General features: G+C 41.9%; 1 protein-coding gene across 1 annotated transcript in view; it reads left to right on the plus strand.

The window, feature by feature from the left end:
• Positions 1-23,817, plus strand: part of SLC16A10 (solute carrier family 16 member 10) — a 256,305-nt gene extending 232,488 nt beyond the window's left edge. The window contains exon 6 of the mRNA XM_053710863.1: positions 20,730-23,817. Within this exon, the coding sequence (XP_053566838.1) occupies positions 20,730-20,965 (236 nt within the window). The 3' untranslated portion in view covers positions 20,966-23,817. The remainder of the gene's footprint in view (positions 1-20,729) is intronic.
• Positions 23,818-26,766: the final 2,949 nt, after the last annotated feature.

Below are 26,766 nucleotides of genomic sequence, written 5' to 3' on the forward strand. Positions count from 1 at the left end.
GCCATTTCCTTAAAGGGACAGATTTCGGTGTTATCGGTGCTGTTACGCAAGAAGCTAGCGGAGCTTCTTGATCTGTCTAGTATCAGACCTGTCTTTAGAAACTCTGCTCCTCCTTGGAGCTTAAACTTGGTTTTTAAGGTTTTGCAGAGGGCTCTGTTTGAGCCTATGCATGCGCTTGACATTAAGATTATTTCCTGGGAGGTTATATTTCTTCTGGCTATTGCATCGGCTCGCAGAGTCTCTGAGTTGGCGGCCTTGTAATCTGAGGCCCCTTACCTGTTTTTTCACACTAATAAGGCTGTGCTTCACACTGGGTTGGGATTTTTTCCCAAGGTGGTGTCAGATCATAACATCAATCAGGAGATAGTAGTTCCTTCTTTGTGTCCTAATCCTTCTTCGCCTAAGGAAAGGTTACTGCATAACGTGGATGTGGTTCGAGCCTTGAAGTTTTATCTTCAGGCCACGAAAGATTTCAGATAGACTTCATCCTTATTTGTGGTGTATTCAGGGAAGCGTAGGGGGCAGAGGGCCTCTTCCACTTCTCTGTCTTTTTGGTTGAGGAGCATTATCCATTTGGCCTATGAGACAGCAGGACTTAAGCCTCCTCAGAGGATTACGGCTTACTCAACTAGAGCTTTGGCCTCTTCCTGGGCCTTTAAGAACGAGGCCTCTGTGGAGCAGATTTGTAAGGCGGCTACTTGGTCCTCCTTACATACATTTTTGCTTCGGCGGAAGCTGTTTTTGGGAGAAAGGTTCTGCAGGCTGTGGTGCCCTCAGTTTAGGGTCCGCCTCCTTTTCCCTCCCATTTTGTTCATTCAGTGTCCTCTAGAGCTTGGGTATTTGTTCCCACAAGTAATGAATGAAGTAGTGGACTCTCCTCCCATTAAGATGGAAAACATACATTATGCTTACCTGATAATTTCATTTCTATCTGTGGGAGAAGAGTCCACTGCTCCCGCCCGTTTGCTCCGGTGGGCGGACCTAAATTTAATACTATTCTTCTAGCACCATTTATACCCTGATATTTCTCCTACTGTTCCTTTTTCCCTTGGAACTGGGGGATGAGGGGAGTGGGGGAGGTATTTAAGCCTTTGGCTGGGGTGTCTTTGCCGCCTCCTGTTTGCCAGGTTCTTATTTCCCACACGTAATGAATGAAGCAGTGGACTCTCCTCCCACAGATGGAAATTAAATTATCAGGTAAGCATAATATGTTTTTAAGTTATAGGAGGCCTTTCTATCCTAAATATCCGGCTGGCCCTACCTTCTTTTGGTGGGGCGTCCAATGTTTTTCTTGCATGGCCTTAACTGACATTTAAGTACTTGATACTAGTGTTTTGTCCCAGCATAGCTTGCATGTTTCCTGGGATTTCAAATTCTGCTATGGCAGTATGTTTCCAGTTCCTGAGGTTCTTTGGACAGAAGCTAGAGTCCTCCCTTACGAAGGGGGAATATCAGATGACTACATGGAGATCTCCAGTACCTGGTGTAGGGGTGATTATTTCCCCATATTGGTACTACTTGTGGATGCGATTGTCCGATTTTCAGATCTCTTTTGCCAGTGTTTCTCTCCTCTTTTTTGAGAATTGCTGTGTTTTTTGCTTCCCCTTGCCTTTTTGGGGTAGGGCTTTCGGTCATCTGGTTGCAGAGACTAGGTTCTTAGGGACCGTTTTGTTCCTTGCAGTATCCTCTTTTTGATCCTGTATACTTGGGGATCTGGGGGATTGTTATGCAGTCTCTCTTGCCGTCAACCGATAGGAGTTAGGATGCTCGTTCATTCGTTATTTCTTGAGCTGTAGGGTTGATCCAGACTGGATCTATAGAGACTGTCATTTCTCTTGTTAAGTGTATTCAGTCCACGGGTCATCCATTACTTATGGGATTATATCTCCTTCCCAACAGGAAATTGCAAGAGGATCACCCAAGCAGAGCTGCTATATAGCTCCTCCCCTCACATGTCATATCCAGTCATTCTCTTGCAACTCAACTAGATAGGACGTTGTGAGAGGTCTGTGGTGAACGTGTATCACCACTCACAAGAGTCTCCTTTCTAGGGACTCTTATAGATTCTGTAGACATGAAAATTTACCTGACGGAGTCCAGGTTATCAAATCTTCTAAATGCTTGCCGTGTCCTTCATTCCATTCCACGCCCGTCAGTGGCTCAGTGCATGGAAGTAATCGGCTTAATGGTAGCGGCAATGGACATAGTGCCATTTGCGCGCCTGCATCTCAGACCGCTGCAATTATGCATGCTAAGTCAGTGGAATGGGGATTACTCAGATTTGTCCCCTCTGCTAAATCTGGACCAAGAGACCAGAGATTCTCTTCTCTGGTGGCTTTCTCGGGTCCATCTGTCCAAGGGTATGACTTTTCTCAGGCCAGATTGGACGATTGTAACAACAGATGCCAGCCTTCTAGGTTGGGGCGCAGTCTGGAACTCCCTGAAGGCTCAGGGATTATGGACTCAGGAGGAGAAACTCCTCCCAATAAATATTCTGGAGTTGAGAGCAATATTCAATGCTCTTCTAGCTTGGCCTCAGTTAGCAACACTGAGGTTCATCAGATTTCAGTCGGACAACATCACGACTGTGGCTTACATCAACCATCAATGGGGAACCAGGAGTTCCCTAGCGATGTTGGAAGTCTCAAAGATAATTCGCTGGGCAGAGTCTCACTCTTGCCACCTGTCAGCGATCTACATCCCAGGCGTGGAGAACTGGGAGGCGGATTTTCTAAGTCGCCAGACTTTTCATCCGGGAGAGTGGGAACTTCATCCGGAGGTCTTCGCTCAACTGATTCATCGTTGGGGCAAACCAGATCTGGATCTCATGGCGTCTCGCCAGAACGCCAAGCTTCCTTGTTACAGGTCCAGGGACCCGGGAGCGGCGCTGATAGATGCTCTGACAGCCCCTTGGGTTTTCAACATGGCTTATGTGTTTCCACCATTTCCGATGCTTCCTCGGCTGATTGCCAAGATCAAACAGGAGAGAGCATCGGTGATTCTGATAGCGCCTGCGTGGCCACGCAGGACCTGGTATGCAGACCTAGTGGACATGTCGTCCTGTCCACCGTGGTTTCTACCTCTGAGGCAGGACCTTCTAATGCAAGGCCCTTTCAAACATCCAAATCTAATTTCTCTGAGGCTGACTGCATGGAGATTGAACGCTTGATTCTATCAAAGCGTGGCTTCTCTGAGTCAGTTATTGATACCTTAATACAGGCACGGAAGCCTGTTACCAGGAAAATTTACCATAAGATATGGCGTAAATATTTATATTGGTGCGAATCCAAGGGTTACTCATGGAGTAAGGTTAGGATTCCTAAGGATATTGTCTTTTCTACAAGAAGGTTTAGAAAAGGGTTTATCTGCTAGTTCGTTAAAGGGACAGATTTCTCTTGTTAAGTGTATCCAGTCCACGGATCATCCATTACTTATGGGATATTCTCCTTCCCAACAGGAAGTTGCAAGAGATCACCCATAGCAGAGTTGCTATATAGCTCCTCCCCTAACTGCCATATCCAGTCATTCTCTTGCAACTTCTCAACATAGAAGGAGGTCCGCGAGAGGAGTGGTGTTTTATACTTAATTTATTTCTTCAATCAAAAGTTTGTTATTTTTAAATGGCACCGGAGTGTGCTGTTTTTCTCTCAGGCAGTATTTGGAAGAAGAATCTGCCTGCGTTTTTCTATGATCTTAGCAGAAGTAACTAAGATCCACTGGCTGTTTTCTCACACATTCTGAGGAGTGAGGTAAACTTCAGATGGGGGACAGCGTGCGGGTTTTCCTGCAAATGAGGTATGTGCAGTAAAATATTTTTCTAAGGAATGGAATTGACTAAGAAAATGCTGCTGTTACCAAATTAATGTAAATAAAGCCTTAATGCAGTGAAAGCGACTGTTAGCAGGCTTATTAATGTATGTGCAGTAAAACAATTTTCTAAGGAATGGAATTGACTAAGAAAATGCTGCTGTTACCAAATTAATATAAGTAAAGCCTTAATGCAGTGAAAGCGACTGTTAGCAGGCTTATTAATGTATGTGCAGTAAAGTAATTTTCTAAGGAATGGAATTGACTATGAAAATGCTGCTGATACTGAAATAATCTAATTTAAGCCTTAATGCAGGGAAAGCAAGACAGGCTTATTAATAGAGATACATACTCTTTGTTGGGGCATAATTTTTCCACATGGCTGGCTTAATTTCTGCATAGCAACAGTTAACTGAGGTTTCCCACTATTGTAATATGAGTGGGAGGGATCTAATTTAGAGCTTTTTTGCACAGTTAAATTTACAAAATGAATCATCCAGATTCCCTCAGCAGTCCTTTGAATACTACAGGACATCTCTAAAGGGCTAAAAAGACTTCCAAAATCGTTTATAGGGAAGGTAATCCACAGCTCAGCTGTGGCAGTTTTTTGCATTAAGGGGTTAATCATCCATTTGCAAGTGGGTGCAATGCTCTGTGAACTTATTACATATACTGTAAAAATTTCGTTTGATTTACTGCCTTTTTACAATGTTTTTCAAATGCTGACAAAATTTGTTTCTCTTTAAGGCACAGTAACGTTTTTTATATTTGCTTGTTAACTTGATTTAAAGTGTTTTCCAAGCTTACTAGTCTCATTATTAGTCTGTTCTAACATGTCTGACATAGAGGAAGCTCTGTGTTCATTATGTTTAAAAGCCATGGTGGAACCCCATTTTAGAATGTGTACCAGATGTACTGATTTCATGTTAAACAATAAAGATCATTTTTTGTCTTTAAAAACATTATCACCAGAGGATTCTGTCGAGGGGGAAGTTATGCCGACTAACTCTCCCCACGTGTCAGACCCTTTGACTCCCGCTTTAGGGACTCCCACTCAAATGGCGCCAAGTGGTTCAAGGGCGCCCATAGCATTTATTTTATCAGAGGTTTCTGTCGAGGGGGAAGTTATGCCGTCTAACTCTCCCCACGTGTCAGACTCTTCGACTCCCGCTCCAGGGATTCACGCTCAAATGGCGCCTAGTACATCAAGGGCGCTTATAGCGTTTATTTTACAAGACATGGCGAAAGTTATGAATAATACTCTGGAAGCGGTATTAGTCAGACTACCTGAAATTAAAGGAAAGCGAGATAGCTCTGGGGATAGATACAGAGCATACAGATGCGTCAAGAACCATGTCTGTTACTGCCTCACTATATGCAGTGGGTCATATTTGTGATTCAGGGGAGATGATTTAACCTGATTCCGATATTTCTATATTAAAAATGTATGCTTAAGATCCTCCACTTGTTGCTCAGGGAGGTTTTAGCAGCTCTGAATAACTGGTTTACAATTACAGTGCTAGAAATTGTGTAGACTGAATAGATACTATACAGTGCCGGTGTGTACTGATGTTTCTTTCAATACCTAAAGAGGTTTACAGAAATTATTAATAAGGAATGGGATAGACCAGGTGTGCCGTTCTCTTCCCCTCCTATTTTTAGAAAACTGTTTCTAACAGATGCCACCACACGGGACTTATGGCAGACGGTCCCTAAGGTGGAGAGAAGAGTTTCTACTCTAGCTAAGCGTATCACTAGCCCTGTCGAGGACAGTTGTGCTTTTTTAGAAAATGTTTATTCAACAAGGTTTTATCCTGTAGCCCCTTGCATGCATTGCTTTTGTCACTGCTGCTGTGGCATTCTGGTTTGAGTCTCTGGTTGAGGCTTTACAGGTAGCGACTCCATTGAATGAATACATAACAAGCTTAGAGCACTTAAGCTAGCCAATTCCTTTTTTTTCTGATGCCTTGTTTTCTTTTGACTAAACTAACGGCTAAGAATTCTGTTTTTACTATGCTGGCGCGCACAGCGCTAGGGCTTATATTATGGTCAGCTGTCGTGACTTTAATAAATAAGCTACTTAACTCCCTTTCAAGGGGCAGACCCTATTCGGGCCTGGTTTGAAGGAGATTATTACTAATATCACTGGAGGAAAAGGTAATGCCCTTCCTCAGGAACAAAAAAGTATAATTTTCGAAACTCCAAGACGGTCTGGTGACAAAGATAAGCAGGCCAAGGAGCCTGCTGCTGCCTCTAAGACAGCAGGTAGAACGGCTCCCTATCCGGTAACGGATCCTGTAGGGGGCAGACTTTCATCTTTCGCCCAGGCGTGGACGTGAGAGAGAGGCCCAGGATCCCTGGGCATTGGAAATTATATCCCAGAGATATCTTCTGGATTTCAAAGCTCCCCCCAAAGAAGGAGAGATTTCACCTTTCACAATTATCTGCAAACCAGATAAAGAAAGAGGCATTCTTACACTGTGTACGAGACCCATCCAGTTCCAGGGGAGGAACAGGGATAGAGTTTTTACTCAAATCTGTTTGTGGTTCCCAAGCAGAGGGAACCTTCAAATCTATTTTGGATTTAAAGATCTTAAACAAATTCCTTAGAATTCCATCATTTAAGTTGGAAACTATTCGTACCATCTTAACTATGATCCAGGAGAGTCAATAGAGGGCTACAATGGATTTGAAGGATGCTTATCCTCACATTACAATGCAGAAAGATTACCATCGGTTTTTCAGGTTGCCTTTTTAAACAGGCATTACCAGTTTTATAGTTCTTTCCTTTAGGGTTAACTACAGCCCCAAGAATCTTTATAGAGGTTCTGGGGTCGCTTTGGCGGTCCTTAGGCCGCGGGGCATAGAAGTGGCCCCTTATTTAGACGACATCCTGATACAGGCGTCAAATATCCAAGTTGCCAAGTCTCATACGGACGTAGTACTGGCATTTCTGAGATCGCATGGGTGGAAAAATGAACAGGAAGAGTTCTCTATCCCCAATCTCAAGGGTTTCCCTCCTAGGGATTCTGATAGATTTTGTAGAAATGAAAATTTACCTGACGGAGTCCAGGTTGTCAAAATTTCTAAATTTCTGTTGTGTTCTTCATTCCATCCGCGCCTTTTGGTGGCTCAGTATATGAATGTAATTGGCTTAATGGTAGCGGCAAGGGACATAGTACCGTTTGCACGCCTTCATTTCAGACCGCTGCAACTATGCAGACTCAGTCAGAGGAACGGGGATTACACAGATTTGTTCTCCTGTTAAATCTGGACCAAGAGACCAGAGATTCTCTTCTCTGGGGACTATCTCGGGTCCATCTGTCCAAGGGTATGACTTTCCGCAGGTCAGATGGGACAATTGTTACAACAGATGCCAGCCTTTTAGGTTGGGATACAGTCTGGAACTCCCTGAAGGCTCAGGGATAGTGGACTCAGGAGGAGACCCTCCTTCTAAGATATATTCTGGAACTGGGAGCGGTATTCCATGCTCTTCAGACTTGGCCTCAGTTAGCAACTCTGAGGTACATCATTTTTCAGTCGGACAATATCACGACTGTGGCTTACATCATCCATCAAGGGGGTACATAGTTTCCTAGCGATGTTAGCAGTCTTAAAATAATTCACTGGACAGAGACTCTCTCTTGTCTGTAAGCTATCCATATCCCAGGTGTTGAGAACTGGGAGGCGGATTTTCTAAGTCGTCAGACTTTTCATCTGGAGGAGTGGGATTCCCTCCGGAGGTGTTTACACAAGATCAAGCAGGAGAGTGCTTTGGTGTTTTTGGCAGCGCCTGCGTGGCCACGCAGGACCTGGTATACAGATCTGGTGGACATGTCATCCTTTCCACCATGGTCTCTGTTTCTGAGACAGGACCCTCTACCTCAGGGTCTTTTCAACCATCTAAATATAACTAATCTGAGATGGACTGCCTGGAGACTGAACGCTTGATGTTATCAAAGCATGGCTTTTCCGGGTCAGTCATTGATACCTTAATACAGGCATGAAATCCTGTCTCTAGGAAAATTAACATAGATATGGTGTAAATATCTTATTGTTATGAATCCAAGGGTTACTCATGGAGTAAATTCGGGATTCCAAGGATATTATCTTTTCTCCACGATGATTTTGAGAAAAGGGTTGTCAGCTAGTTCCTTAAAAGGACAGATTTCTACTCTGTCTATTCTTTTGCACAAGCGTCTGGCAGGTATTCTAGATGTTCAGGCATTTGGTCAGGCTTTGGTTAGAACCAAGCCTGTGTTTAAAACTGTTGCTCCGCCATGGAGCTTAAACCTGGTTCTTAAGGTTCTTCAAGGAGTTCCGTTTGAACCTTTTTCATTCCATAGATATCAAACTTTTATCTTGGAAAGTTCCTTTTGGGTATCTATTTTCTCGGCTCGTAGAGTCTCCGAGTTATCTGCGTTACAATGTAATTCTCCTTATCTGGTCCTCCGTACGGATAAGGTGGTCCTGTGTACCAACCTGGGTTTTTACCTAAGGTGGTATCTAACAAGAATATCACTCAAGAAATTGTTGTTCCATTCTTGTACCCTTATCCTTCTTCAAAGAAGGAACGTCTATTACACAATTTGGACGTGGTTCGTGCTTTAAAGTTTTACTTACAAGCTACTACAGATCTTCATCAAACATTCACCTTGTTTGTTGTCTATTCTGGTCAGAGGAGAGGTCAAAGACTTCAGAAACCTCTCTGTCTTTTGGTTTAAAAAAAAAAAAGCACAATTCATTTAGCTTAGGAGACTGCTGGACAGCAGCCTCCTGAAGGGATTACAGCTCATTCTACTAGAGCTATGGTTTTCACTTGGGCCTTTTTATAAATGAGGCTTCTGTTGAACAGATTTACAAGACGGAGTCTTGGTCTGCGTTTTATACTTTTTCAAATTTAACAAATTTGATTCTTTGCTTCTTCGTAGGCTATTTTTGGGAGAAAGGGTTTTTATAGGCAGCGGTAACTTCCGTTTAAGTACCTGCCTTGTCCCTCCCATCATCCGTGTACTTTAGCTTTGGTATTGGTATCCCATAAGTAATGGATGATCCGTGGACTGGATACACTTAACAAGAGAAAACATAATTTATACTTACCTGATAAATGTATTTCTCTTGTAGTGTATCCAGTCCACGGCCCGCCCTGTCCTTTTAAGGCAGGTAATTTTTTCATTTAAACTACAGTCACCACTGCACCCTATGGTTTTTCCTTTCTCTGCATGTTTTCGGTCGAATGACTGGATATGGCAGTTAGGGGAGGAGCTATATAGCAACTCTGCTATGGGTGATCTCTTGCAACTTCCTGTTGGGAAGGAGAATATCCCATAAGTAATGGATGATCCGTGGACTGGATACACTACAAGAGAAATAAATTTATCAGGTAAGTATAAATTATGTTTTCTGCTCTGTCTATTCTCTTACACAAACGTCTGGCAGAAGTTCCAGACGTCCAGGCTTTTTGTCAGGCTTTGGCTAGGATTAAGCCTGTGTTTAAGACTGTTGCTCCTCCGTGGAGCTTAAATTTGGTTCTTAAAGTTCTTCAAGGGGTTCCGTTTGAACCCCTTCATTCCATTGATATTAAGCTTTTATCTTGGAAAGTTCTGTTTTTGATGGCTATTTCCTCGGCTCGAAGAGTCTCTGAGTTATCGGCCTTATATTGTGATTCTCCTTATCTGATTTTCCATTCAGACAAGGTAGTTCTGCGTACTAAACCTGGGTTTTTACCTAAGGTAGGTTCTAACAGGAATATCAATCAGGAGATTGTTGTTCCATCATTATGTCCTAATCCTTCTTCAAAGAAGGAACGACTTTTGCATAATCTGGACGTAGTCCGTGCCCTGAAGTTCTATTTACAGGCAACTAAAGAATTTCGTCAAACTTCTTCCCTGTTTGTCGTGTACTCTGGTCAGAGGAGAGGTCAAAAAGCTTCAGCAACCTCTCTCTCTTTTTGGCTTCGTAGCATAATACGTTGTCGTTTAGCCTATGAGACTGCTGGACAGCAGCCTCCTGAAAGAATTACAGCTCATTCCACTAGAGCTGTGGCTTCCACTTGGGCCTTTAAAAATGAGGCCTCTGTTGAACAGATTTGCAAGGCTGCAACTTGGTCTTCACTTCACACTTTTTCAAAATTCTCAAAATTTGACTCTTTTGCTTCTTCGGAGGCTGTTTTTGGGAGAAAGGTTCTACAGGCAGTGGTTCCTTCCGTTTAAGTTCCTGCCTTGTCCCTCTCATCATCCGTGTACTTTAGCTTTGGTATTGGTATCCCATAAGTAATGGATGACCCGTGGACTGAATACACTTAACAAGAGAAAACATAATTTATGCTTACCTGATAAATTTATTTCTCTTGTAGTGTATTCAGTCCACGGCCCGCCCTGTCTTTTAAGGCAGATTTAAATTTTAATTAAAACTCCAGTCACCACTGCACCCTATGGTTTCTCCTTTCTTGTCTTGTTTCGGTCGAATGACTGGATATGACATGTGAGGGGAGGAGCTATATAGCAGCTCTGCTTGGGTGATCCTCTTGCAACTTCCTGTTGGGAAGGAGATATAATCCCATAAGTAATGGATGACCCGTGGACTGAATACACTACAAGAGAAATAAATTTATCAGGTAAGCATAAATTATGTTTTTCCCTCAATCATGGAGTTCTGATCTCTTTTGGGTACCTCCTTTGTCTTCAGACTTTGTGGGCATTATCTTAGAAGCCTTTTGGGGCTGAATGGACAGCCACTGGGATACTTCATGAGAGAGTTCTAGACTCCATGGGGGTATGGCATGCATCAACTTTTGTGCAAATTTAATTCCAGGTAAATTTGTGGTTGTTACGCAAGGTTTTTGGTCTTGATCCGGCACCTGTTTTTTTGGGGTCCAGTTTGGTTAATCTGTTTTCCAGATTTTATTAGTCTTAGTTCTGTCCGGCATTCAGTAGTAAGCTTATTTTCCCGGTCCTGGGGAAATCTTGTTCCTACTGGGGCGGTGGTTCTCTTTCTGGAGAGATGGAGGAAGTTTTTCCTGGGAATTTATTTACTGGAATACTCCTGGGTTTCTTTGTTTTCCTTCTATTTGGCAGGCTCTGGTCTACTGCGCCTATCCAGTTGGCTCCTTCTGGGGTAGTTTTCCTTATCTGTCTCTAGGAGTTCAGTGGGTTGAGGGTTTCTCTTGTCTGCAGTGTACCCTCGCTTCAGGTTTCTGAGGGGTAATCAGGATAGGTATCCTGGATTCCGAGTTAGTCTCTATGGGTGTTGGTGCCTCTTTCCTGCTTCTTTTCCTTAGGAACTCGTGGCTGGAGATTCGTTATTTGATCTCCGGGCCTTGTCGATGCTGGGATTTTTTAATCTCTCTTGTCCTTGGGGACATTGACAGTCGCTTCTGTAATGGGACTGTTCGCTCAGAGTGGGGGTCAGGAATTCTGACTGTTCTGTTTGTGCATCGACTACGTCTCTTGTCTCCCGAAGGATCCTTACGTAGGTTGGGAGACCTTGCAGTTGATTCAGGAACCTTCCCTTAGTGGGTAGTTGGTTCTTCTTTGTTTGTCAGGATGTTGTCCTCCCTTACCTCGTTTTCTAGTAGGGTGGGAGTTGGTCCACCCTGCTTTCTGATTTTTTTCTCTTGTTCTTTCCAGGAATGTCCTGGTGCAAGTTTGCTAGCTACTTGGTTGGCTAGTTACTATGGTTGGACGTTTAGTCTGACTGCCTATCCGACGGAAGCCTGTGGCTTTCGTTTGTGGCGTAAACAGCTGTTACTATTCCGTTCCTGTTCTTCCAGGTTTTTTTTCTGACCTGCGGGTGTTCAGTTTCTCTGTGCTTGTTAGCTGTCTGTGGTGGGGTGGTCTTGTTCTACCTTTTGTCCTTGTCATGTCCTGTTTTTATATTTGCTGTAATACTCCTTTAAGACTTTGCTATAAACGTACCTTTCACCTGCACACAGGTGCTTAGTAATTTGAATCCTGATGAGACTGTCTCTGCAGCCTCACACATTCAGCTCGCTTTACAAGCTCCTAGCAAGTATTCCAACTTTTCTTTTCTCCCTGGAAGGAATCAACTACTTCACAGAAATTCAGGTTACATTTTCCTAAAAAGATCTCTGCATTTGACATATTTACTGAATCAGCAAATCTATTGTCTTTAGACTCACTGTATATATTGAGCACCAACCTTAGCCTTTACCTCTGCTGTATATACTGTTCCGGCTCATCCCAGCTTGTGACTCCACATCAGAGAATGAGGTAAAGATACGATTTATCTTAGCACCAATCTGTTTTGTTCCGGATTGTTTTCTGCATTTTCTGCACACAAACCAAACAACCTGTTTGCCTGTCAGCTACTGCATGACACTACAGGTTTCACAGACTGCCTAGCAATCAATCTAGGGTGTATGCTGCCAAAAGTAATCTGATACCTCTAGTAACTTTTCTTATATCTGTTTATGTGTATCAGCTCTTACAGGATATAAACTTCCTAGATATTTGTTCTGCAGATGTGATGCACATCAGAAATAATTTAAGTGTGTGATAATTTTACACTTATTTTGGGAGACTTTCACCTAGATTACGAGTTTTGCGGTAACAGGGGTGCGGTGCTAACGAGCAGTTTATGCTCACCGCTCACCTACAGACAACGCTGGTATTATGGTGTTTTTCAAACCTGGCGTTAGCCACAGAAAAGTGAGCGGAGAGCAAAATTTAGCTCCACATCTCACTGTAATACCAGCGCTGCTTACGTTAGCGGTGAGCTGGATAAACGTGCTTGTGCACGATTTCCCCATAGGAATCAATGGGGGAGAGCCGGCTGAAAAAAAACCTAACACCTGCAAAAAAGCAGCGTTCCTATTCCTATGGGGAAAATACATTTATGTCTACACCTAACACCCTAACATGAACCCCGAGTCTAAACACCCCTAATCTTACACTTATTAACCCCTAATCTGCCGCCCCTGACATTGCAGACACCTGCATTATATTATTAACCCCTAATCTGCCGCCCCCAACGTCGCCGCCACTTTTCTAAATTTATTAACCCCTAAACCTAAGTCTAACCGTAACACCCCCTAACTTAAATATAATTTAAATCAATCTAAATAAAATAAATATCATTAACTAATTTATTCCTATTTAAAACTAAATACGGCTCCGGTAACTGTCGTTGTCAACCCTAAGAAGGCTAGTAAACTTCATAAACACTTTGAGGTTCCTTCCTCTATAGAGGTTTTTCCTGTGCCTGACCGGGCCACGGAGATTATAGCACAGGAATGGGAGAAGCCTGGGATTTTTTTTCCCCGTCTCCTGTCTTTAAAAAGATGTTTCCTGTTGCTGACTCTATTAAAGAGTCGTAGCAAGCGGTGCCTAAAGTAGAGGGGACCATTTCTACTCTGGTTAAGAGAACTACTATTCCTATTGAGGATAGCTGTTCCTTTAAGGACTTATTTGAAGAAAATATTTGTTCATCAAGGTCTCTTATGGCAACCTGCCGTGTGTTTTTCCACTGTGACAAGTGCGGCAGCCTATTGGTTTGACGCCTTGTCTGTTCAGGTGGAGACTTCTTTAGAGGAGATTTAAGTCAGGATTAAGACTCTTAAGATAGCTAATTCCTTTATTATGGACTCCTCCATGCAGGTTATTAGATGGGGAGCCAAAATCTGGTTTTGCTGTGCTAACATGCAGAGCATTGTGGATGAAATCTTAGTCAGCCAATGTTTCATCTAAGTCTAAGCTTCTGGCGATTCCTTACAAGGGTAAGACCTTGTTTGGACCCGGTCTCATAGAATTTTTTTCTGATATTCCAAAGGGCGTCAGTAATTTTCGTTCCTTTCATAACTTCAGAGGAAAGTCTTCCCCTTCATCTTCCAAGCAGGAACAGCCCAAGTCTTCTTGGAAATCCAGTCAGTCAGTCTTGGAACAAGGGGAAGCAATATAAGAAACCCGCAACTGAGTCTAAGTCAGCAGGAAGGGTTTGTCCCCGATCCGGGATTAGATTAAGTGGGGGGAGACTTTCTTACAAGATGACTCAGATCCCTGGGTTGTGGACATAGTATCTCAGGGTTACATCCACCTCTCAAGATTATCTGAGTCCAGATAAAAAGAGAGACGTTTTTGTAGTGTGTACAGGATCTTGGTTTCTATTCCAATCTGTTTGTGTTTCCCAAAAAAGAGGGAACTTTCCGACCTCTTCTAAACCTGAACTTTCTAAACAGGTTTCTCAGAGTACCGTCCTTCAAGATGGAAACTATTCGTTCGATTCCTCCTTTGGTGCAAGAGGGTCAGTTCATGATGACCATAGACCTGAAGGATGCGTACTTTCATGTTCCCATTCACAGGGATTTTTTTTCATAATTCTGAGATTTGCCTTTCAGGGCAGACACTTTCAGTTTGTGGCTCTTTCATTTGGCCTTGCAACAGCTCCCAGAATTTTCTCAAACGTTCTGGGGCTCTTTTTGCAGTGATCCGGTCTGGGGGAATTTAAGTAGTGCCCTACCTGGACGACATATTGGTTCAGACGCCATCTTTTCAACAAGCAAACTCTCACACAGAGATCTTTTTGTCTTTTCTACGTTCCTACGGATGGAAAGTAAATCTGGAAAAGAGTTCCCTTGTTCCAGCTACAAGGGTAGTTTTCTTAGGGACCATAATTGATTCCCTTTCGATGAAAATGTTTGATGAAGGTCAGAAGTTCCAAAATTATTTCCTCTTGACTTTCTCTTCAGTCTCCTTTTCGATTGTATGGAAGTAATTGGTCTGATGGTTACTTCCATGGACATCATTCCCTTTGCTCGATTCCATTTGAGAGCTCTGCAGTTATGCTTGCTCAGTCAATGGAACGGGGATCACGCGGATCTGTCTCAGAAGATAGATCTAGATTAGTCGATAAGAGACTCTCCCGTGGTGGCTTTCTCACGAACATCTGTCTCAGGGAACATGCTTTCTGAGAACTTCCTGGGTGATTGTGACCATGAACGCCAGCCTGCTGGGCTGGGGAGCAGTCTGGGACTCGTTCAAGGCGCAGGGACTCTCCCCATAAACATGTTGGAATTGAGAGCGATTTTCAATGCTCTGATGGCTTGGCCTCAGCTGTCCTTAGCCCGATTTATCAGGTTCCAGTCAGGCAACATAATCTCAGTGGCTTACATATCCACCAGGGGGGGAACTCAGAGCTCCTTAGCCATGAAGGAGGTGGCTTGGATTATCAGTGGGCAGAAGCTCACAATTGCTGTCTATCTGCCATCCTCATTCCAGGAGTGGTCAACTGGGAAGTGAATTTCTGAGCAGACAGACATTTCATCCCAGGGAGTGGGGATTCCATCCGGAGGTGTTCTCCAGCTTAAACCTCAGATGGGGGGGGGGGGGGGGCTTTGGTGCTGGAGCTGGATCTGATGGAGTCTTGGCAGAATGCCAAGCTTCCAAGGTATGGTTCAAGGTCAAGGGATCCACAGGCCGCTCTGATAAATGCTCTGGCTGTCCCTTGGGTCTTCAGGTTGGCTTACCGGTTTCCTCTATTTGCTCTCCATCCACAAGTCACTGCTCGTATTAAACAGGAGAGAGCGTCAGTGATTCTAGTAGCCCTTGCGTGGCTTCACAGGATCTGGTATGCAGACCTGGTGGAGATGTCGTCTCTCTCATCTTGGAGACTGCCTCTGAGGAAGGACCTTCTGATTCAGGGTCACTCCTTCATCCAAATTTCGTTTCTCTGAAGCTAACTGCTTGGAGATTGTCCACTAATCGTGGTTTTCTGAGTCGGTCATTGAGACCATGATTAGGCTTGCAAGCCTGTTACTAGAAAGATTTACCATAAGATATGGCGTAAATATCTTTATTGGTGTGAATCCAAGGGCTACTCCTGGAGTAGGGTCAGGATTCCTAGGATTTTTTCCTTTTTTCCAGTTAGGTCTGGAGAAGGGTTGATTAGTCAGTACCCTGAAGGATCAGATTTCTGCGTGATCTATTTTGCTACATAAGCGTCTTTCGGACGTGCCAGATATGCAATCTTTTTGTCAGAAACAAACAAAATCAATCTGAGGATTGATAGATTGTACACCTAAATAGCACTCTTTCCCTAATCAATGGTGGCAAAAGTTGGACAAGAACTGGGTATCCTAGGAGAGGAAGTGCATAGGGATTTTTTAAAATATAACCTTTATTTGGTAATTTAAAAACAAAAACACAAACGCAATCCACATACATACAATGTTTAAAAACACAGGATTTGGTCGGATTGGTTTTAATCCAATGATCACTAAATGGAAAAAGTGGTTGTAGCATACATTTGATGTGAATTAATTTTGAATAAGTCTTAGGTCAGAAGTATCAGTGAGAGTCGGTAGTGATCTAATACAGTACTCTTAGGAATTACATGGTATTTATAGAACTTATACCACTGTAACAGTAAATCTGTTATTACTTATCTTATGAGTCAAAGTTTGAATTAAGGTTGTCTTCCTTGGTGTCTTATAAGTGAACACACAATTATACAATTTTATTAGAACTAGTCTAAGATTGTATATGACAGTATCTTGTTTACATTCAGTCTTATTTCTTGTGTCAAAATGTTTAATTACAAATATGCAGATCCACTATCACTGCAAATATGATAGATTAGATGCAGTGTTTACTTTAGGGTGAGCAGTGCTATCAATATGTAACTGCACTTATTGGTAACAAACTCGAATCTGCCGCTATTACATCTGCTGTCTGAAAATACTAAAAACTTTACCTGATATATTGCCAGAATATTTGCTGGACTGTCAAGCACCTTAGAAAAAAATAACGTTGATAAGATCTCAACTGATTCTGCGATTAGTATTACTTTGTGAAATGTGCTTGTTAAAGTCACTTAAAATGTTTTGTCACATTTAATTAGATCTTATAAAATCTAAGGCAGCTTTCTGTGCTTGAAAGTATATATTATGCTGCTTGATCCACCAAGTGAAGGTCTAATATATTGCTGAAACTCAGCTCAATGAAGTTTGCCGTTCATTTGAAACAAAGTGTTGTGCCTTCCTTGTAATATAATGGTTATCGTAGCAAAGTACATAGGCAAAGTTCAACCTAACCTTTTTTTAATGTCTGTGTAATGCATAGGTTCAAACAGAACCCTCTGCAAAACCTCAAAGACTAAGTTTAAGCTCCAAGCCAGAGCCGACTGTCTAAAGACAGGACTGATTCTAGACAGAGCCTGAACAAAAGATTGAATGTCAGGGAGCTCAGCGAGTCTCCTATGTAACAAAACTGATAATCCCGAAATCTGTCCCTTTAAGGAACTAGAGGCAAGACCCTTCTCTAAATCATCTTGGAGAAAGGACAGAATCCTGGATACCTTCACCTTATGCCAAGGATATCCATACTTCTCACGCCAGGACAAGTAAGTTCACCACACCTTATGGTAGATGCGAAGAGTGACTGAGTTCCTTGCCTGAATTAGAGTATCAATTACACTTTCTGAAAAGCCTCTCTTGGCTAAGACTAGGCGTTCAATCTCCACGCAGTCAGCCTCAGAGAATCTAGATTTCGATGTTGAAAGGGGCCCTGTGACAGCAGATCCCTGCGACAGGGTAACCTCCACGGCGGAGAGGATGACTTCCCCACCAGATCCGCAAACCACGTCCTCCGCTGCCACGAAGGAGCAATCAGAATGGCCGGGGCCCGCTTCTGTTTGATGCGTGCCACTACGCTAGGTAGAAGTGGTAACGGTGGAAAAATGTAAGCTGGGCTGAATCCACAAGGAACCACTAAGGCATCTATCAGCTCTGCATGGGGATCCCTGGACCTCGACCCGTATCGAGGTAGCTTGCAATTGAGTCTGGACGCCATGAGATCTATCTCCGGCTCTCCCCATCTGAGACAAATCTCTGCAAACACCTCAGGTAAAGAGACCATTCTCCTGGATACAAGGATTGTCTGCTGAGAAAGTCCGCTTCCCAGTTGTCCACACCCGGAATGTGAATCTACTCCAGAATCCGAGACACCTCTCTCATCGTGAGGAAGCTCCTCGTACCCCCCTGATGGTTGATGTAAGCCACCGAGGTAATGTTGTCGGTCTGGAAGAGAAGGCCATGCCTTCAGAGCATTGTAAATTGCTCGTAGTTCTAGGATGTTGATCGTAAGGAGAGACTCCTCCCTGGACCACTTTCCTTGTGCCATCCTGGCACCCCAAACAGCTCCCCATCCTGTCAGACTGGCGTCCGTGGTCACAATCTCCCAGGACGGTCGCAAGAAGGATGTCCCCATGGACAGTTGCTTCCTACGAATCCACCAAGAGAGGGAGTTCCGATTCCAAGCATCCATGGATATCAGCTGTGATAGATCTGAATGATCGCCATTTCACTGTCTCAACATGCACAATTGTAGAGGTCTGAGATGGAACCTGGCAAATGGGATGACATCTATGCTTGACACCATGAGACCTATCACCTCCATACATTGAGCCACCGACTGGCTTGTGGAGGACTGAAGGGCAAGACAGGTGGACACAAGCTTCCTGCGCCGCTGATCTGTGAAAAATATCTTTATGGACAAAGAGTGTATTATTGTGCCCAGGAACTCCACCCTGTTGCTGGGAACCACGGAACTCTTTCCTGCATTGATTTTCCAACCGTGAGATTGGAGCAGAAGAAGAAGAGTCCTCGAATGATCCTCTGCGAGGCCGAGCGACGGCACCTGAACTAGGATGTCGTCCAGGTAAGGCTCCACCGCAATGCCCCTGGATCTGGCCACTGCAAGCAACGCCCCAAGCACCTTCGTGAAGACCCTCTGGGCCGTTGCCATCCTCCTGTGACGAAAGGCAAAGAATGACTGGGGGATGAGGGAAGTGGGGGAGGTATTTAAGCCTTTGGCTGGTGTGTCTTTGCCTCCTCCTGGTGGCCAGGTTCTTAATTCCTAATAGTAATGAATGAAGCCGTGGACTCTCCTCCCCTTTAGATGGAAATATAGTTTTGATAGGTAAATATAAAATAAGTTTTTTTTTCTGTTTAAATGGAGTGATGGCAAAAATGCGAAAAAATGTCTGGCTTTTTGGGGAAGTTTTAGTCTGAAATTCCCGGTCCTTTAAGCATGGGTGTTTTTTGGGGGTTGTTGATGTGTAACAGATTTTGGGGGTCAAAGTTAGAAAAAATTAGTTTTTTATAATTTTTTCATCATATTTTATAATTGTTTTATAGTAAATTATATGATTTGAAAATAATGGTATCTTTAGAAAGTTTATTTAATGGCGTGAAAAATGGTTCATAATATGTGTGGGTACAGTAAAATGAGTAAGAGGAAAATTACAGCTAAACACAAACACCGCAGAAATGTAATAGCCCTGGTTCTTAACGGTAAGGAAATTTAAAAATGGTCTGGTCACTAAGGGGTTAAAGGAGCATAATACTCATATGCTAAATCACTTGGGAGTGATGTAGCATAATTGTAAAAAGCCGAAATGAAAATATCACCTGAACATCTATATGTAAAAAAGGAAGATATTTTACCTCAAAATTTCTTTAGCTTTCTAGAGTAAGTGCTTTGTGAACAGATAGAGATGCTGTAAAGCTGCAAGTTGAAGAGAAAAAAAACGCACAATGGGGCCAATTTATCAAAGGTCTTGCAGACCTGATCCGACAGTGCGGATCAGGTCCGCAAGACCTCGCTGAATGCGGAGAGCAATACGCTCTCCGTATTCAGCATTGCACCAGCAGCTCACAAAAGCTGCTGGTGCAACGCCGCCCCCTGCTGATTCACGGCTAATCAGCTGCCAGCAGGGAGGTGTCAATCAACCCGATTGTACTCGATCGGGTTGAATTCCGGCTATTCCTGTCTGCCTGCTCAGAGCAGGCGGACAGGATTATGAAACAGCGGTCTTTAGAACGCTGCTTCATAACTGCTGTTTCTGGCGAGTCTGAAGACTCACCAGAAACACGGGCCCACAAGCTCCGTTCGGAGCTTGATAAATGGACCCCAATATCTAATCAGCATCAGCAGTGATGAGGTCTTGCATTGCTTTGCTGTGATCTCATGAGATTTCACTGTAAACTTATTTAAAGGGACATAAAACAGGTTGAGGTTTGCATAAAAAAATTGCTGGCGAATATTTTAAAATAATTTTTCAAAAATTAGCAAAATGAATTACATAGCTAAGCTGCCTGGAGCAGCCAACTCCACCCCCTTATAAGTGTTTAGACACAGGCATTGTATTTCAACTGAGTTCACAGCTTCTAGGCATGCTCCAGCAGATAATTCCTATGAACTTTTACATTCTACCAAAACAACAATAGATAAAGATACAGCCATAGAAGGAAATGCAGTTTTATGTTGATATTTAGCAAGTAAAATGTCATCCGTTACTTGTGTTTAATAAATGATGTTAACACACTAATATATTAATTTAATCATTTTATTAGTGATATGAAGAAGACCCTTAAATATATGTAATCAACACCATGATGCCAATTTATCAAGTGTCAGGCAAACATGATCCACTGTAGTGGATCATGTCTGACTGACATCGATAAATGCCGACAGCATACACTGTTGGCATTTATCATTGCACAAGCATTTTGTGTGAAATGCTTGTGCAATGCCGCCCCCAATCGGCCGCTAGCAGGGGGCGTTAATCATCCCGATCGCATCTGATCGGGATGATTGCTATCCGCCACCTCAGAGGTGGTAGATGAGTTAAGGAGGAGTAGTCTTACGAACGTTGCTTCTTAACTTTTGATTCCGGAAAAACTGCTGATATTGCAGCATGGTAAATCGGCCCCCATGAGTTCTTTCATCTCTGCAATGCAATTTTAGTTTATAAACAGTTTATTCAGTTATATTTGTTTTATATACAGAGAAAAGAACCAAATCATTTGATTGTAAATGCTTCTGCTTTGTTCATCTTAGCAGATTTTGTATGAGTATGGCAAATATTGAACAGTTCTGTCTCATGTTAAATATTTTCTCCTACAGGTATACTGCGTGACCGCCTCGGCTCCTATGATGTGGCGTTTTATCTGGCTGGCATTCCTCCTATAATTGGAGGACTTATACTGTGCCTGATTCCTTGGATCCATGGAAGGACTAAAATAAAAACAGCACAAGCTGTTAATGGGGACACAGAAGAGAAAATGCTGGATAACGCAGTCAGCACATTGCAGCCAGGCTCAGCTGAGAATACCAATAAAGAAGACATATCTGTTGTGTAATCACCACCCTTTACAAAATGAGAAAACGCAGATTTCCCCCCCCCCCCCCATTTTCTTCCTTTCTTATTTTTTATGACAATTACTGAATGTTATAACTGGTGCTACAATCCCAAAGCTGTAAAATCACAGTAAGCTGTCTGCTCGCTGTTGCTCAGATTATGTCAGTGCTATAATAAGGTACTTTATAAATAGCCAGACGCAGCATATCAGAGCAACCGTGTAAGTGTGCATATCCAAGACTGATAGGCAATGTGAATGCTAGAAAAGGAATCTCACACATAACTTCAGGAAACCTCTAAGAGATTACTTTAAGGCAATGCAGGTTATAGCATTGTGCAGACAGTGATATTCTCTAGAACTGCACACAGATTTATCTGCATCAAATGTTGTTGTGTTTTTATATATATATATATAAAAATATATATATATATATTATAGTATATATTGTAGTATAGAAAAAAACATTTTTTTTACTTCCCTTAAAAGTCCCCCCAGGACTTTAGCCTTTCAGTGCTAATTAATATTGGCATCACTGCCCAGAATTTGTATTGACAGTATGTTAATATCACCCTTTCTTACCTAGTTTTTTTTTCTGACCTCAGTGTGACTTTGTATTTCTACACATAGTAGTCACAAATGGAGTAAGTACATAAATATGTAAAGAAGTGTTAACCGCAGGGTATTTCCAGCATGAAGTATGATTACGCACACAATCACACACATGCCAGAATATCACCCCCAACCATTGCTCTCCAAATTACCAAAGATAGTATGGGTAGGATTAGGGGTAGGTATTTTTACCTCTATTTTCTTCCCTATATGATATAAGTATCCACAAAAGAGGGCTAGATCCTATGTAGGAGTTGCTAATTCAAAAGTGCTTAGAGCTTGGCTTTAGATCAGAAAACAGAGCTGATGGCTTATATATATGCACATCAGAAATCAGCAGTGTTTTATGCAGTTGCTGTTTTTTTAATATTTTATTCAAGAGCTGTCTGGCTCACCTTTTACTTGTTAAGTATCAACCTGTGTTTTGATTGGACAGTGATCCATTGAGCTGGTTTATCTATTACTTGATTGCTGATAATCCCATATAATATGGTAAACCATTGGAAGAATTTTCACCAGTGCCTAAACAGTTAGGAACAAGCTTAGACTTGAACTAGCTGGAACAGAGTAGGTAAAAGCACAGTCTGATATTTTTTTAAATATATATGATATTTTTTAAATATATAACTTTTTTATTTTTTAAAACGAATAGTAACATTTCAGTGACCTGTTTTTTTAGCTAGAATGTATTAGAATACAATTATTCCAAAGTGTTCTTAATATTTATTGACTTGGGGCTAAAAATGGATAACGACTGTTTTTGGGTTCCGGTTTAATAGCAGTTTTACAGCAGCAATATTACATTATTTTTGTATTTACTGTAGCAATTAGCAAATTGCTGTAGACGCTGGTCACAACCACTGATCACCACATACCATAATTATAATAAAATACAGACTGCATTGACGTATGTTTTCTTCCGTGGAGCAAACTTCTGTAGATTTTGCAACTGCACACTATGGGTCCGAATTATCATTGTGCGGACGGACATGATCAGCTGTATCGGATCATGTCCACCGCACATCAGTAAATGCCGACAGCATACGCTGTTGGCATTTATCATTGCACAAGCATTTCTAGTGAAATGCTTGTGCAATGCCGCCCCCTGCACATTCGCGGCCACTCAGCCGCTAGCAGGGGGTGTCAATCAACCGGATCCGATCGGGCTGATTGCTGTTCGCCGCCTCAGAGGTGGCGGACGAGTTAAGGAGCAGCGGTCTTAAGACCACTGCTTCTTAACTCCTGTTTCTGTCGAGCCTAGAGGCTCGCGCGGAAACAGCTGCATACGGGGATTAATAAATCGGTCCCTATAGCTGAATCTGTTGTTAATAATATATCTAATTATTTAATATATAAGCATACCAAAAAATGTCTGATTTATGTTAAACATTTGTTGCTGTGACATATCTTATTTTTTACAGCTTTTGATGGCTCAAAATATGTTTGATGTGCCTGTAAGAAAAAAAGTAAAAGTAATTTCATTCTAAAATGTCTGTATTTCTGCTCCATTTATGCAATGATACAACTTAAAGTGATATAAAACCAAAATGTTTTCTTTCATGATTCAGATAGAGCATGCAGTTTTAAGCAACTTTCTAATTTTCTCCTATTATCTATTTTTCTTCTCCTGGTATAGTTATTTCAAAAAGTAGGAATGTAAGCTAAGGAGCCTTCCTATTTCTTGTTCAGATTGCTGATTGGTGGCTACATTTAGCCACCAATAAGAAAGTGCAACCCATGTTTTGAACCAAAAATGGGCCGGCTCTTAAGTTTAAAATTCCTACATTTCAAATAAAGATACCAAGAGAAGGAAGAAAAATTAATAGGAGTAAATTAGAAAGTCGCTTAAAATTGCATGCTCTATCTGAATCATGAAAGTTTAATTTTGGCTGTATTGTCCCTTTAACTGGAACAAAACATTTCACAGACCCTTAAGAATTTGGGAAATGACATGTTTTTTTTTTGTTTTTTTTTGCTGCTGCAATCATTGGTTTTATTAAAAGATAACAATAACAGACCCAGTAAAGTATTTGTTGATTTTTATTTGGATTTTAAACCTGACACAATTTTAAAATGCTTTGAAGGTCAACAATTATAGGTCTTCTACAGAAATAAGAACAATCTGTTAAATAATGCTGTTGCTATTTGTTCTGCAATCTGTTTTCTATGTTTAAGCTCTAAAAGCAGCTATTTATGTTGCTGCATATTTGAACAGTGTTGTAAATAAATTACTTTGACTACAATGTTGTGCTTTACTGTGATTTTTTTTTAAAATAAATGTATTATCAGCAACTGTGCGCATGATAAGAGCTGGTTATAGATTTCAAAATGCACAATATGACAATACACGGCAAAGATACTTTTCACATGTAAGACAAAATACTTTTTTTCGTTTATATTGTTTTTTAATTAGCTGAGCGGAAAACATTCTTCTGCAACTCCTTCTCTTACTTTATAAAGCTCTTACAAAGCCATATCACATCCTAATAATGAATATGCGTTTTGTTGGCACAGCGTACATGGAAAATAGTATGCAGGCAATGAGGTGTGTGCATGTATGTTTTGTATATAGATGTTCAGATAGAAAGCTAAATATTTGTCATTCCTTTGTTTTTTGATTTATTTCTGTCAAAAAACGACACAACCGCTTAAAAATACACTTAGTTCTATAAATACTCAGTATAAGGGTATTTACATTTATATAATATGAAATATTGCTGCAACCAACAAAGGCAAGAATGAATTACAAATCTATCATTTGTGATATAGTTTATTCATATTAAACTATTTAGGACTAGATTACAAGTGGAACACAAAATATATGTATTACAAGTTAGGTGCAATGCGAACGTGACCTTTCGAGTTCGCATTGCACAGAAGCCTTACATGGGCTCCAATGGGAGCATCGTTCACATGCTGTGAGACACGGCATAAGAACCTAGCGCAGCAAAGGGGGTAAGTCGCTCAGCGATGGGCAGCAAATGTTAAATATATATGTAAATGAATGTATACATATATATTTGTGTTTATATGAGTATATACACATATTAACACATAAATACATATGTAAATAAGCATATACATTTATATTTACAGGGAACACACAGACCCCCATAAACTGCAATGTAAAGGTACTTTTCACTCCACACCCGCTAACTTTAACCCCTCATAACTGCTTCTTGCAGTTTAAAAAAAATGCTAGAATTTTTTTAAATAATAATAATAACTACACTTAAATGTGTGGCACATTCTAAAAATTAACCAGAGATCTGATCTCTGGATAACAATAACCAGCCGTTTACGTGTGAGCGATAAATAAGCGCTCCACTTGTAATCTATCCCTTAAATATGTTGACTGGTAAAGTTGTTTCAATGTCAATACCACCTAAATGACCTTGGTTGATATGTTGTACAAATCACAACTTACGCAGCTATATTCTATCCAGATGTTAAAGTGATTGTAAACTTAATCGTTCTGGGAGTAATCAGTGTAATTATGATCAAAATCTAACCGCACTTTAATTCATGATTACTTAGCTTCAAAATAAAAGTGTTTTTAGAGCTAATAGCTACAGTTTATTCATACCTCTCATCCCAGCGCCGATCACTTTATTTCTCCAACATAGGTGTGTCCGGTCCACGGCGTCATCCTTACTTGTGGGATATTCTCTTCCCCAACAGGAAATGGCAAAGAGCCCAGCAAAGCTGGTCACATGATCCCTCCTAGGCTCCGCCTACCCCAGTCATTCTCTTTGCCGTTGTACATCCATGCAGATAAGGTGGTTTTACGTACTAAACCTGGTTTTCTTCCAAAAGTTGTTTCTAACAAAAACATTAACCAGGAGATTATCGTACCTTCTCTGTGTCCAAAACCAGTTTCAAAGAAGGAACGTTTGTTGCACAATTTGGATGTTGTTCGCGCTCTAAAATTCTTTTTAGATGCTACAAAGGATTTTAGACAAACATCTTCCTTGTTTGTTGTTTATTTAGGTGACCTGATTTGCTCCCTCCCTTCATCCGTGTCCTAAAGCTTTGGTATTGGTTCCCACAAGTAAGGATGACGCCGTGGACCGGACACACCTATGTTGGAGAAAACAGAATTTATGTTTACCTGATAAATTTCTTTCTCCAACGGTGTGTCCGGTCCACGGCCCGCCCTGGTTTTTTTAATCAGGTCTGATATTTTATTTTCTTTAACTACAGTCACCACGGTACCATATGGTTTCTCCTATGCAAATATTCCTCCTTAACGTCGGTCGAATGACTGGGGTAGGCGGAGCCTAGGAGGGATCATGTGACCAGCTTTGCTGGGCTCTTTGCCATTTCCTGTTGGGGAAGAGAATATCCCACAAGTAAGGATGACGCCGTGGACCGGACACACCGTTGGAGAAAGAAATTTATCAGGTAAACATAAATTCTGTTTTTTTTCAGTGACGTTTCTTGATCCGGCCAATTGATTTTCTGGCCTTTAGGTGGCCAAGTCCTTGCCCAGCACGCCCCATGGATCAATTGCAAAATTAATTGGCCAGATGAAGAAACGTCATAAAAAAATAAATAAAGTGTAGATCGGCGCCAGGAGAAGGAGTGGTTAGCTCTAAAACCACTTATATTTAGAAGCGAACACAGAGGTCATTTTTATCAATCTGTGGCGGACAGGGGCGCATATATATACGCCCCTGTCCGCCGCAGCTCGCCTCTGGTGGGCTGAATTCCCCTGGCGATATTCTGCATTTCACGCGAGCGCTGTTTTGCACTCGCGTGCAATCCCGCCCCCTGCCCGCGCACAGCCAATCACGCGCGGGTAGGAGCTGTCAATCTCCCCGGTCGGACAAGACCAGGGAGATTGGAATTCGACAACTAAGAGGTGGCAAAGAGGTCAGGGAAGCAGTGGTCTGATGATTGCTGCTTGTTAAATACGGCGTAAAGGTTCTCTTGTAAGAACCTGCAGTCGTAGGCAGGCAAAAGCCTGCCGAAGAGCTTGATAAATCAACCTCTAATTAATCATAAATTAAAGGGGGGTTCAATTTTGATCATAGTTACACTGATTACTCCCAGAACTATTACATTTACCATTACAAAAATGCAACTACAATTTATTCGAGAGGCAAGCTATCCTCAGCACATCACAGACATTGTTTATCTATGAAGAAAGAAAGTGTGCGTTTTTCCTTTGCATCACAATTATTGTGTTG

Source organism: Bombina bombina, chromosome 4, assembly GCF_027579735.1.
Source record: "Bombina bombina isolate aBomBom1 chromosome 4, aBomBom1.pri, whole genome shotgun sequence".
Lineage (NCBI taxonomy): Eukaryota > Metazoa > Chordata > Amphibia > Anura > Bombinatoridae > Bombina > Bombina bombina.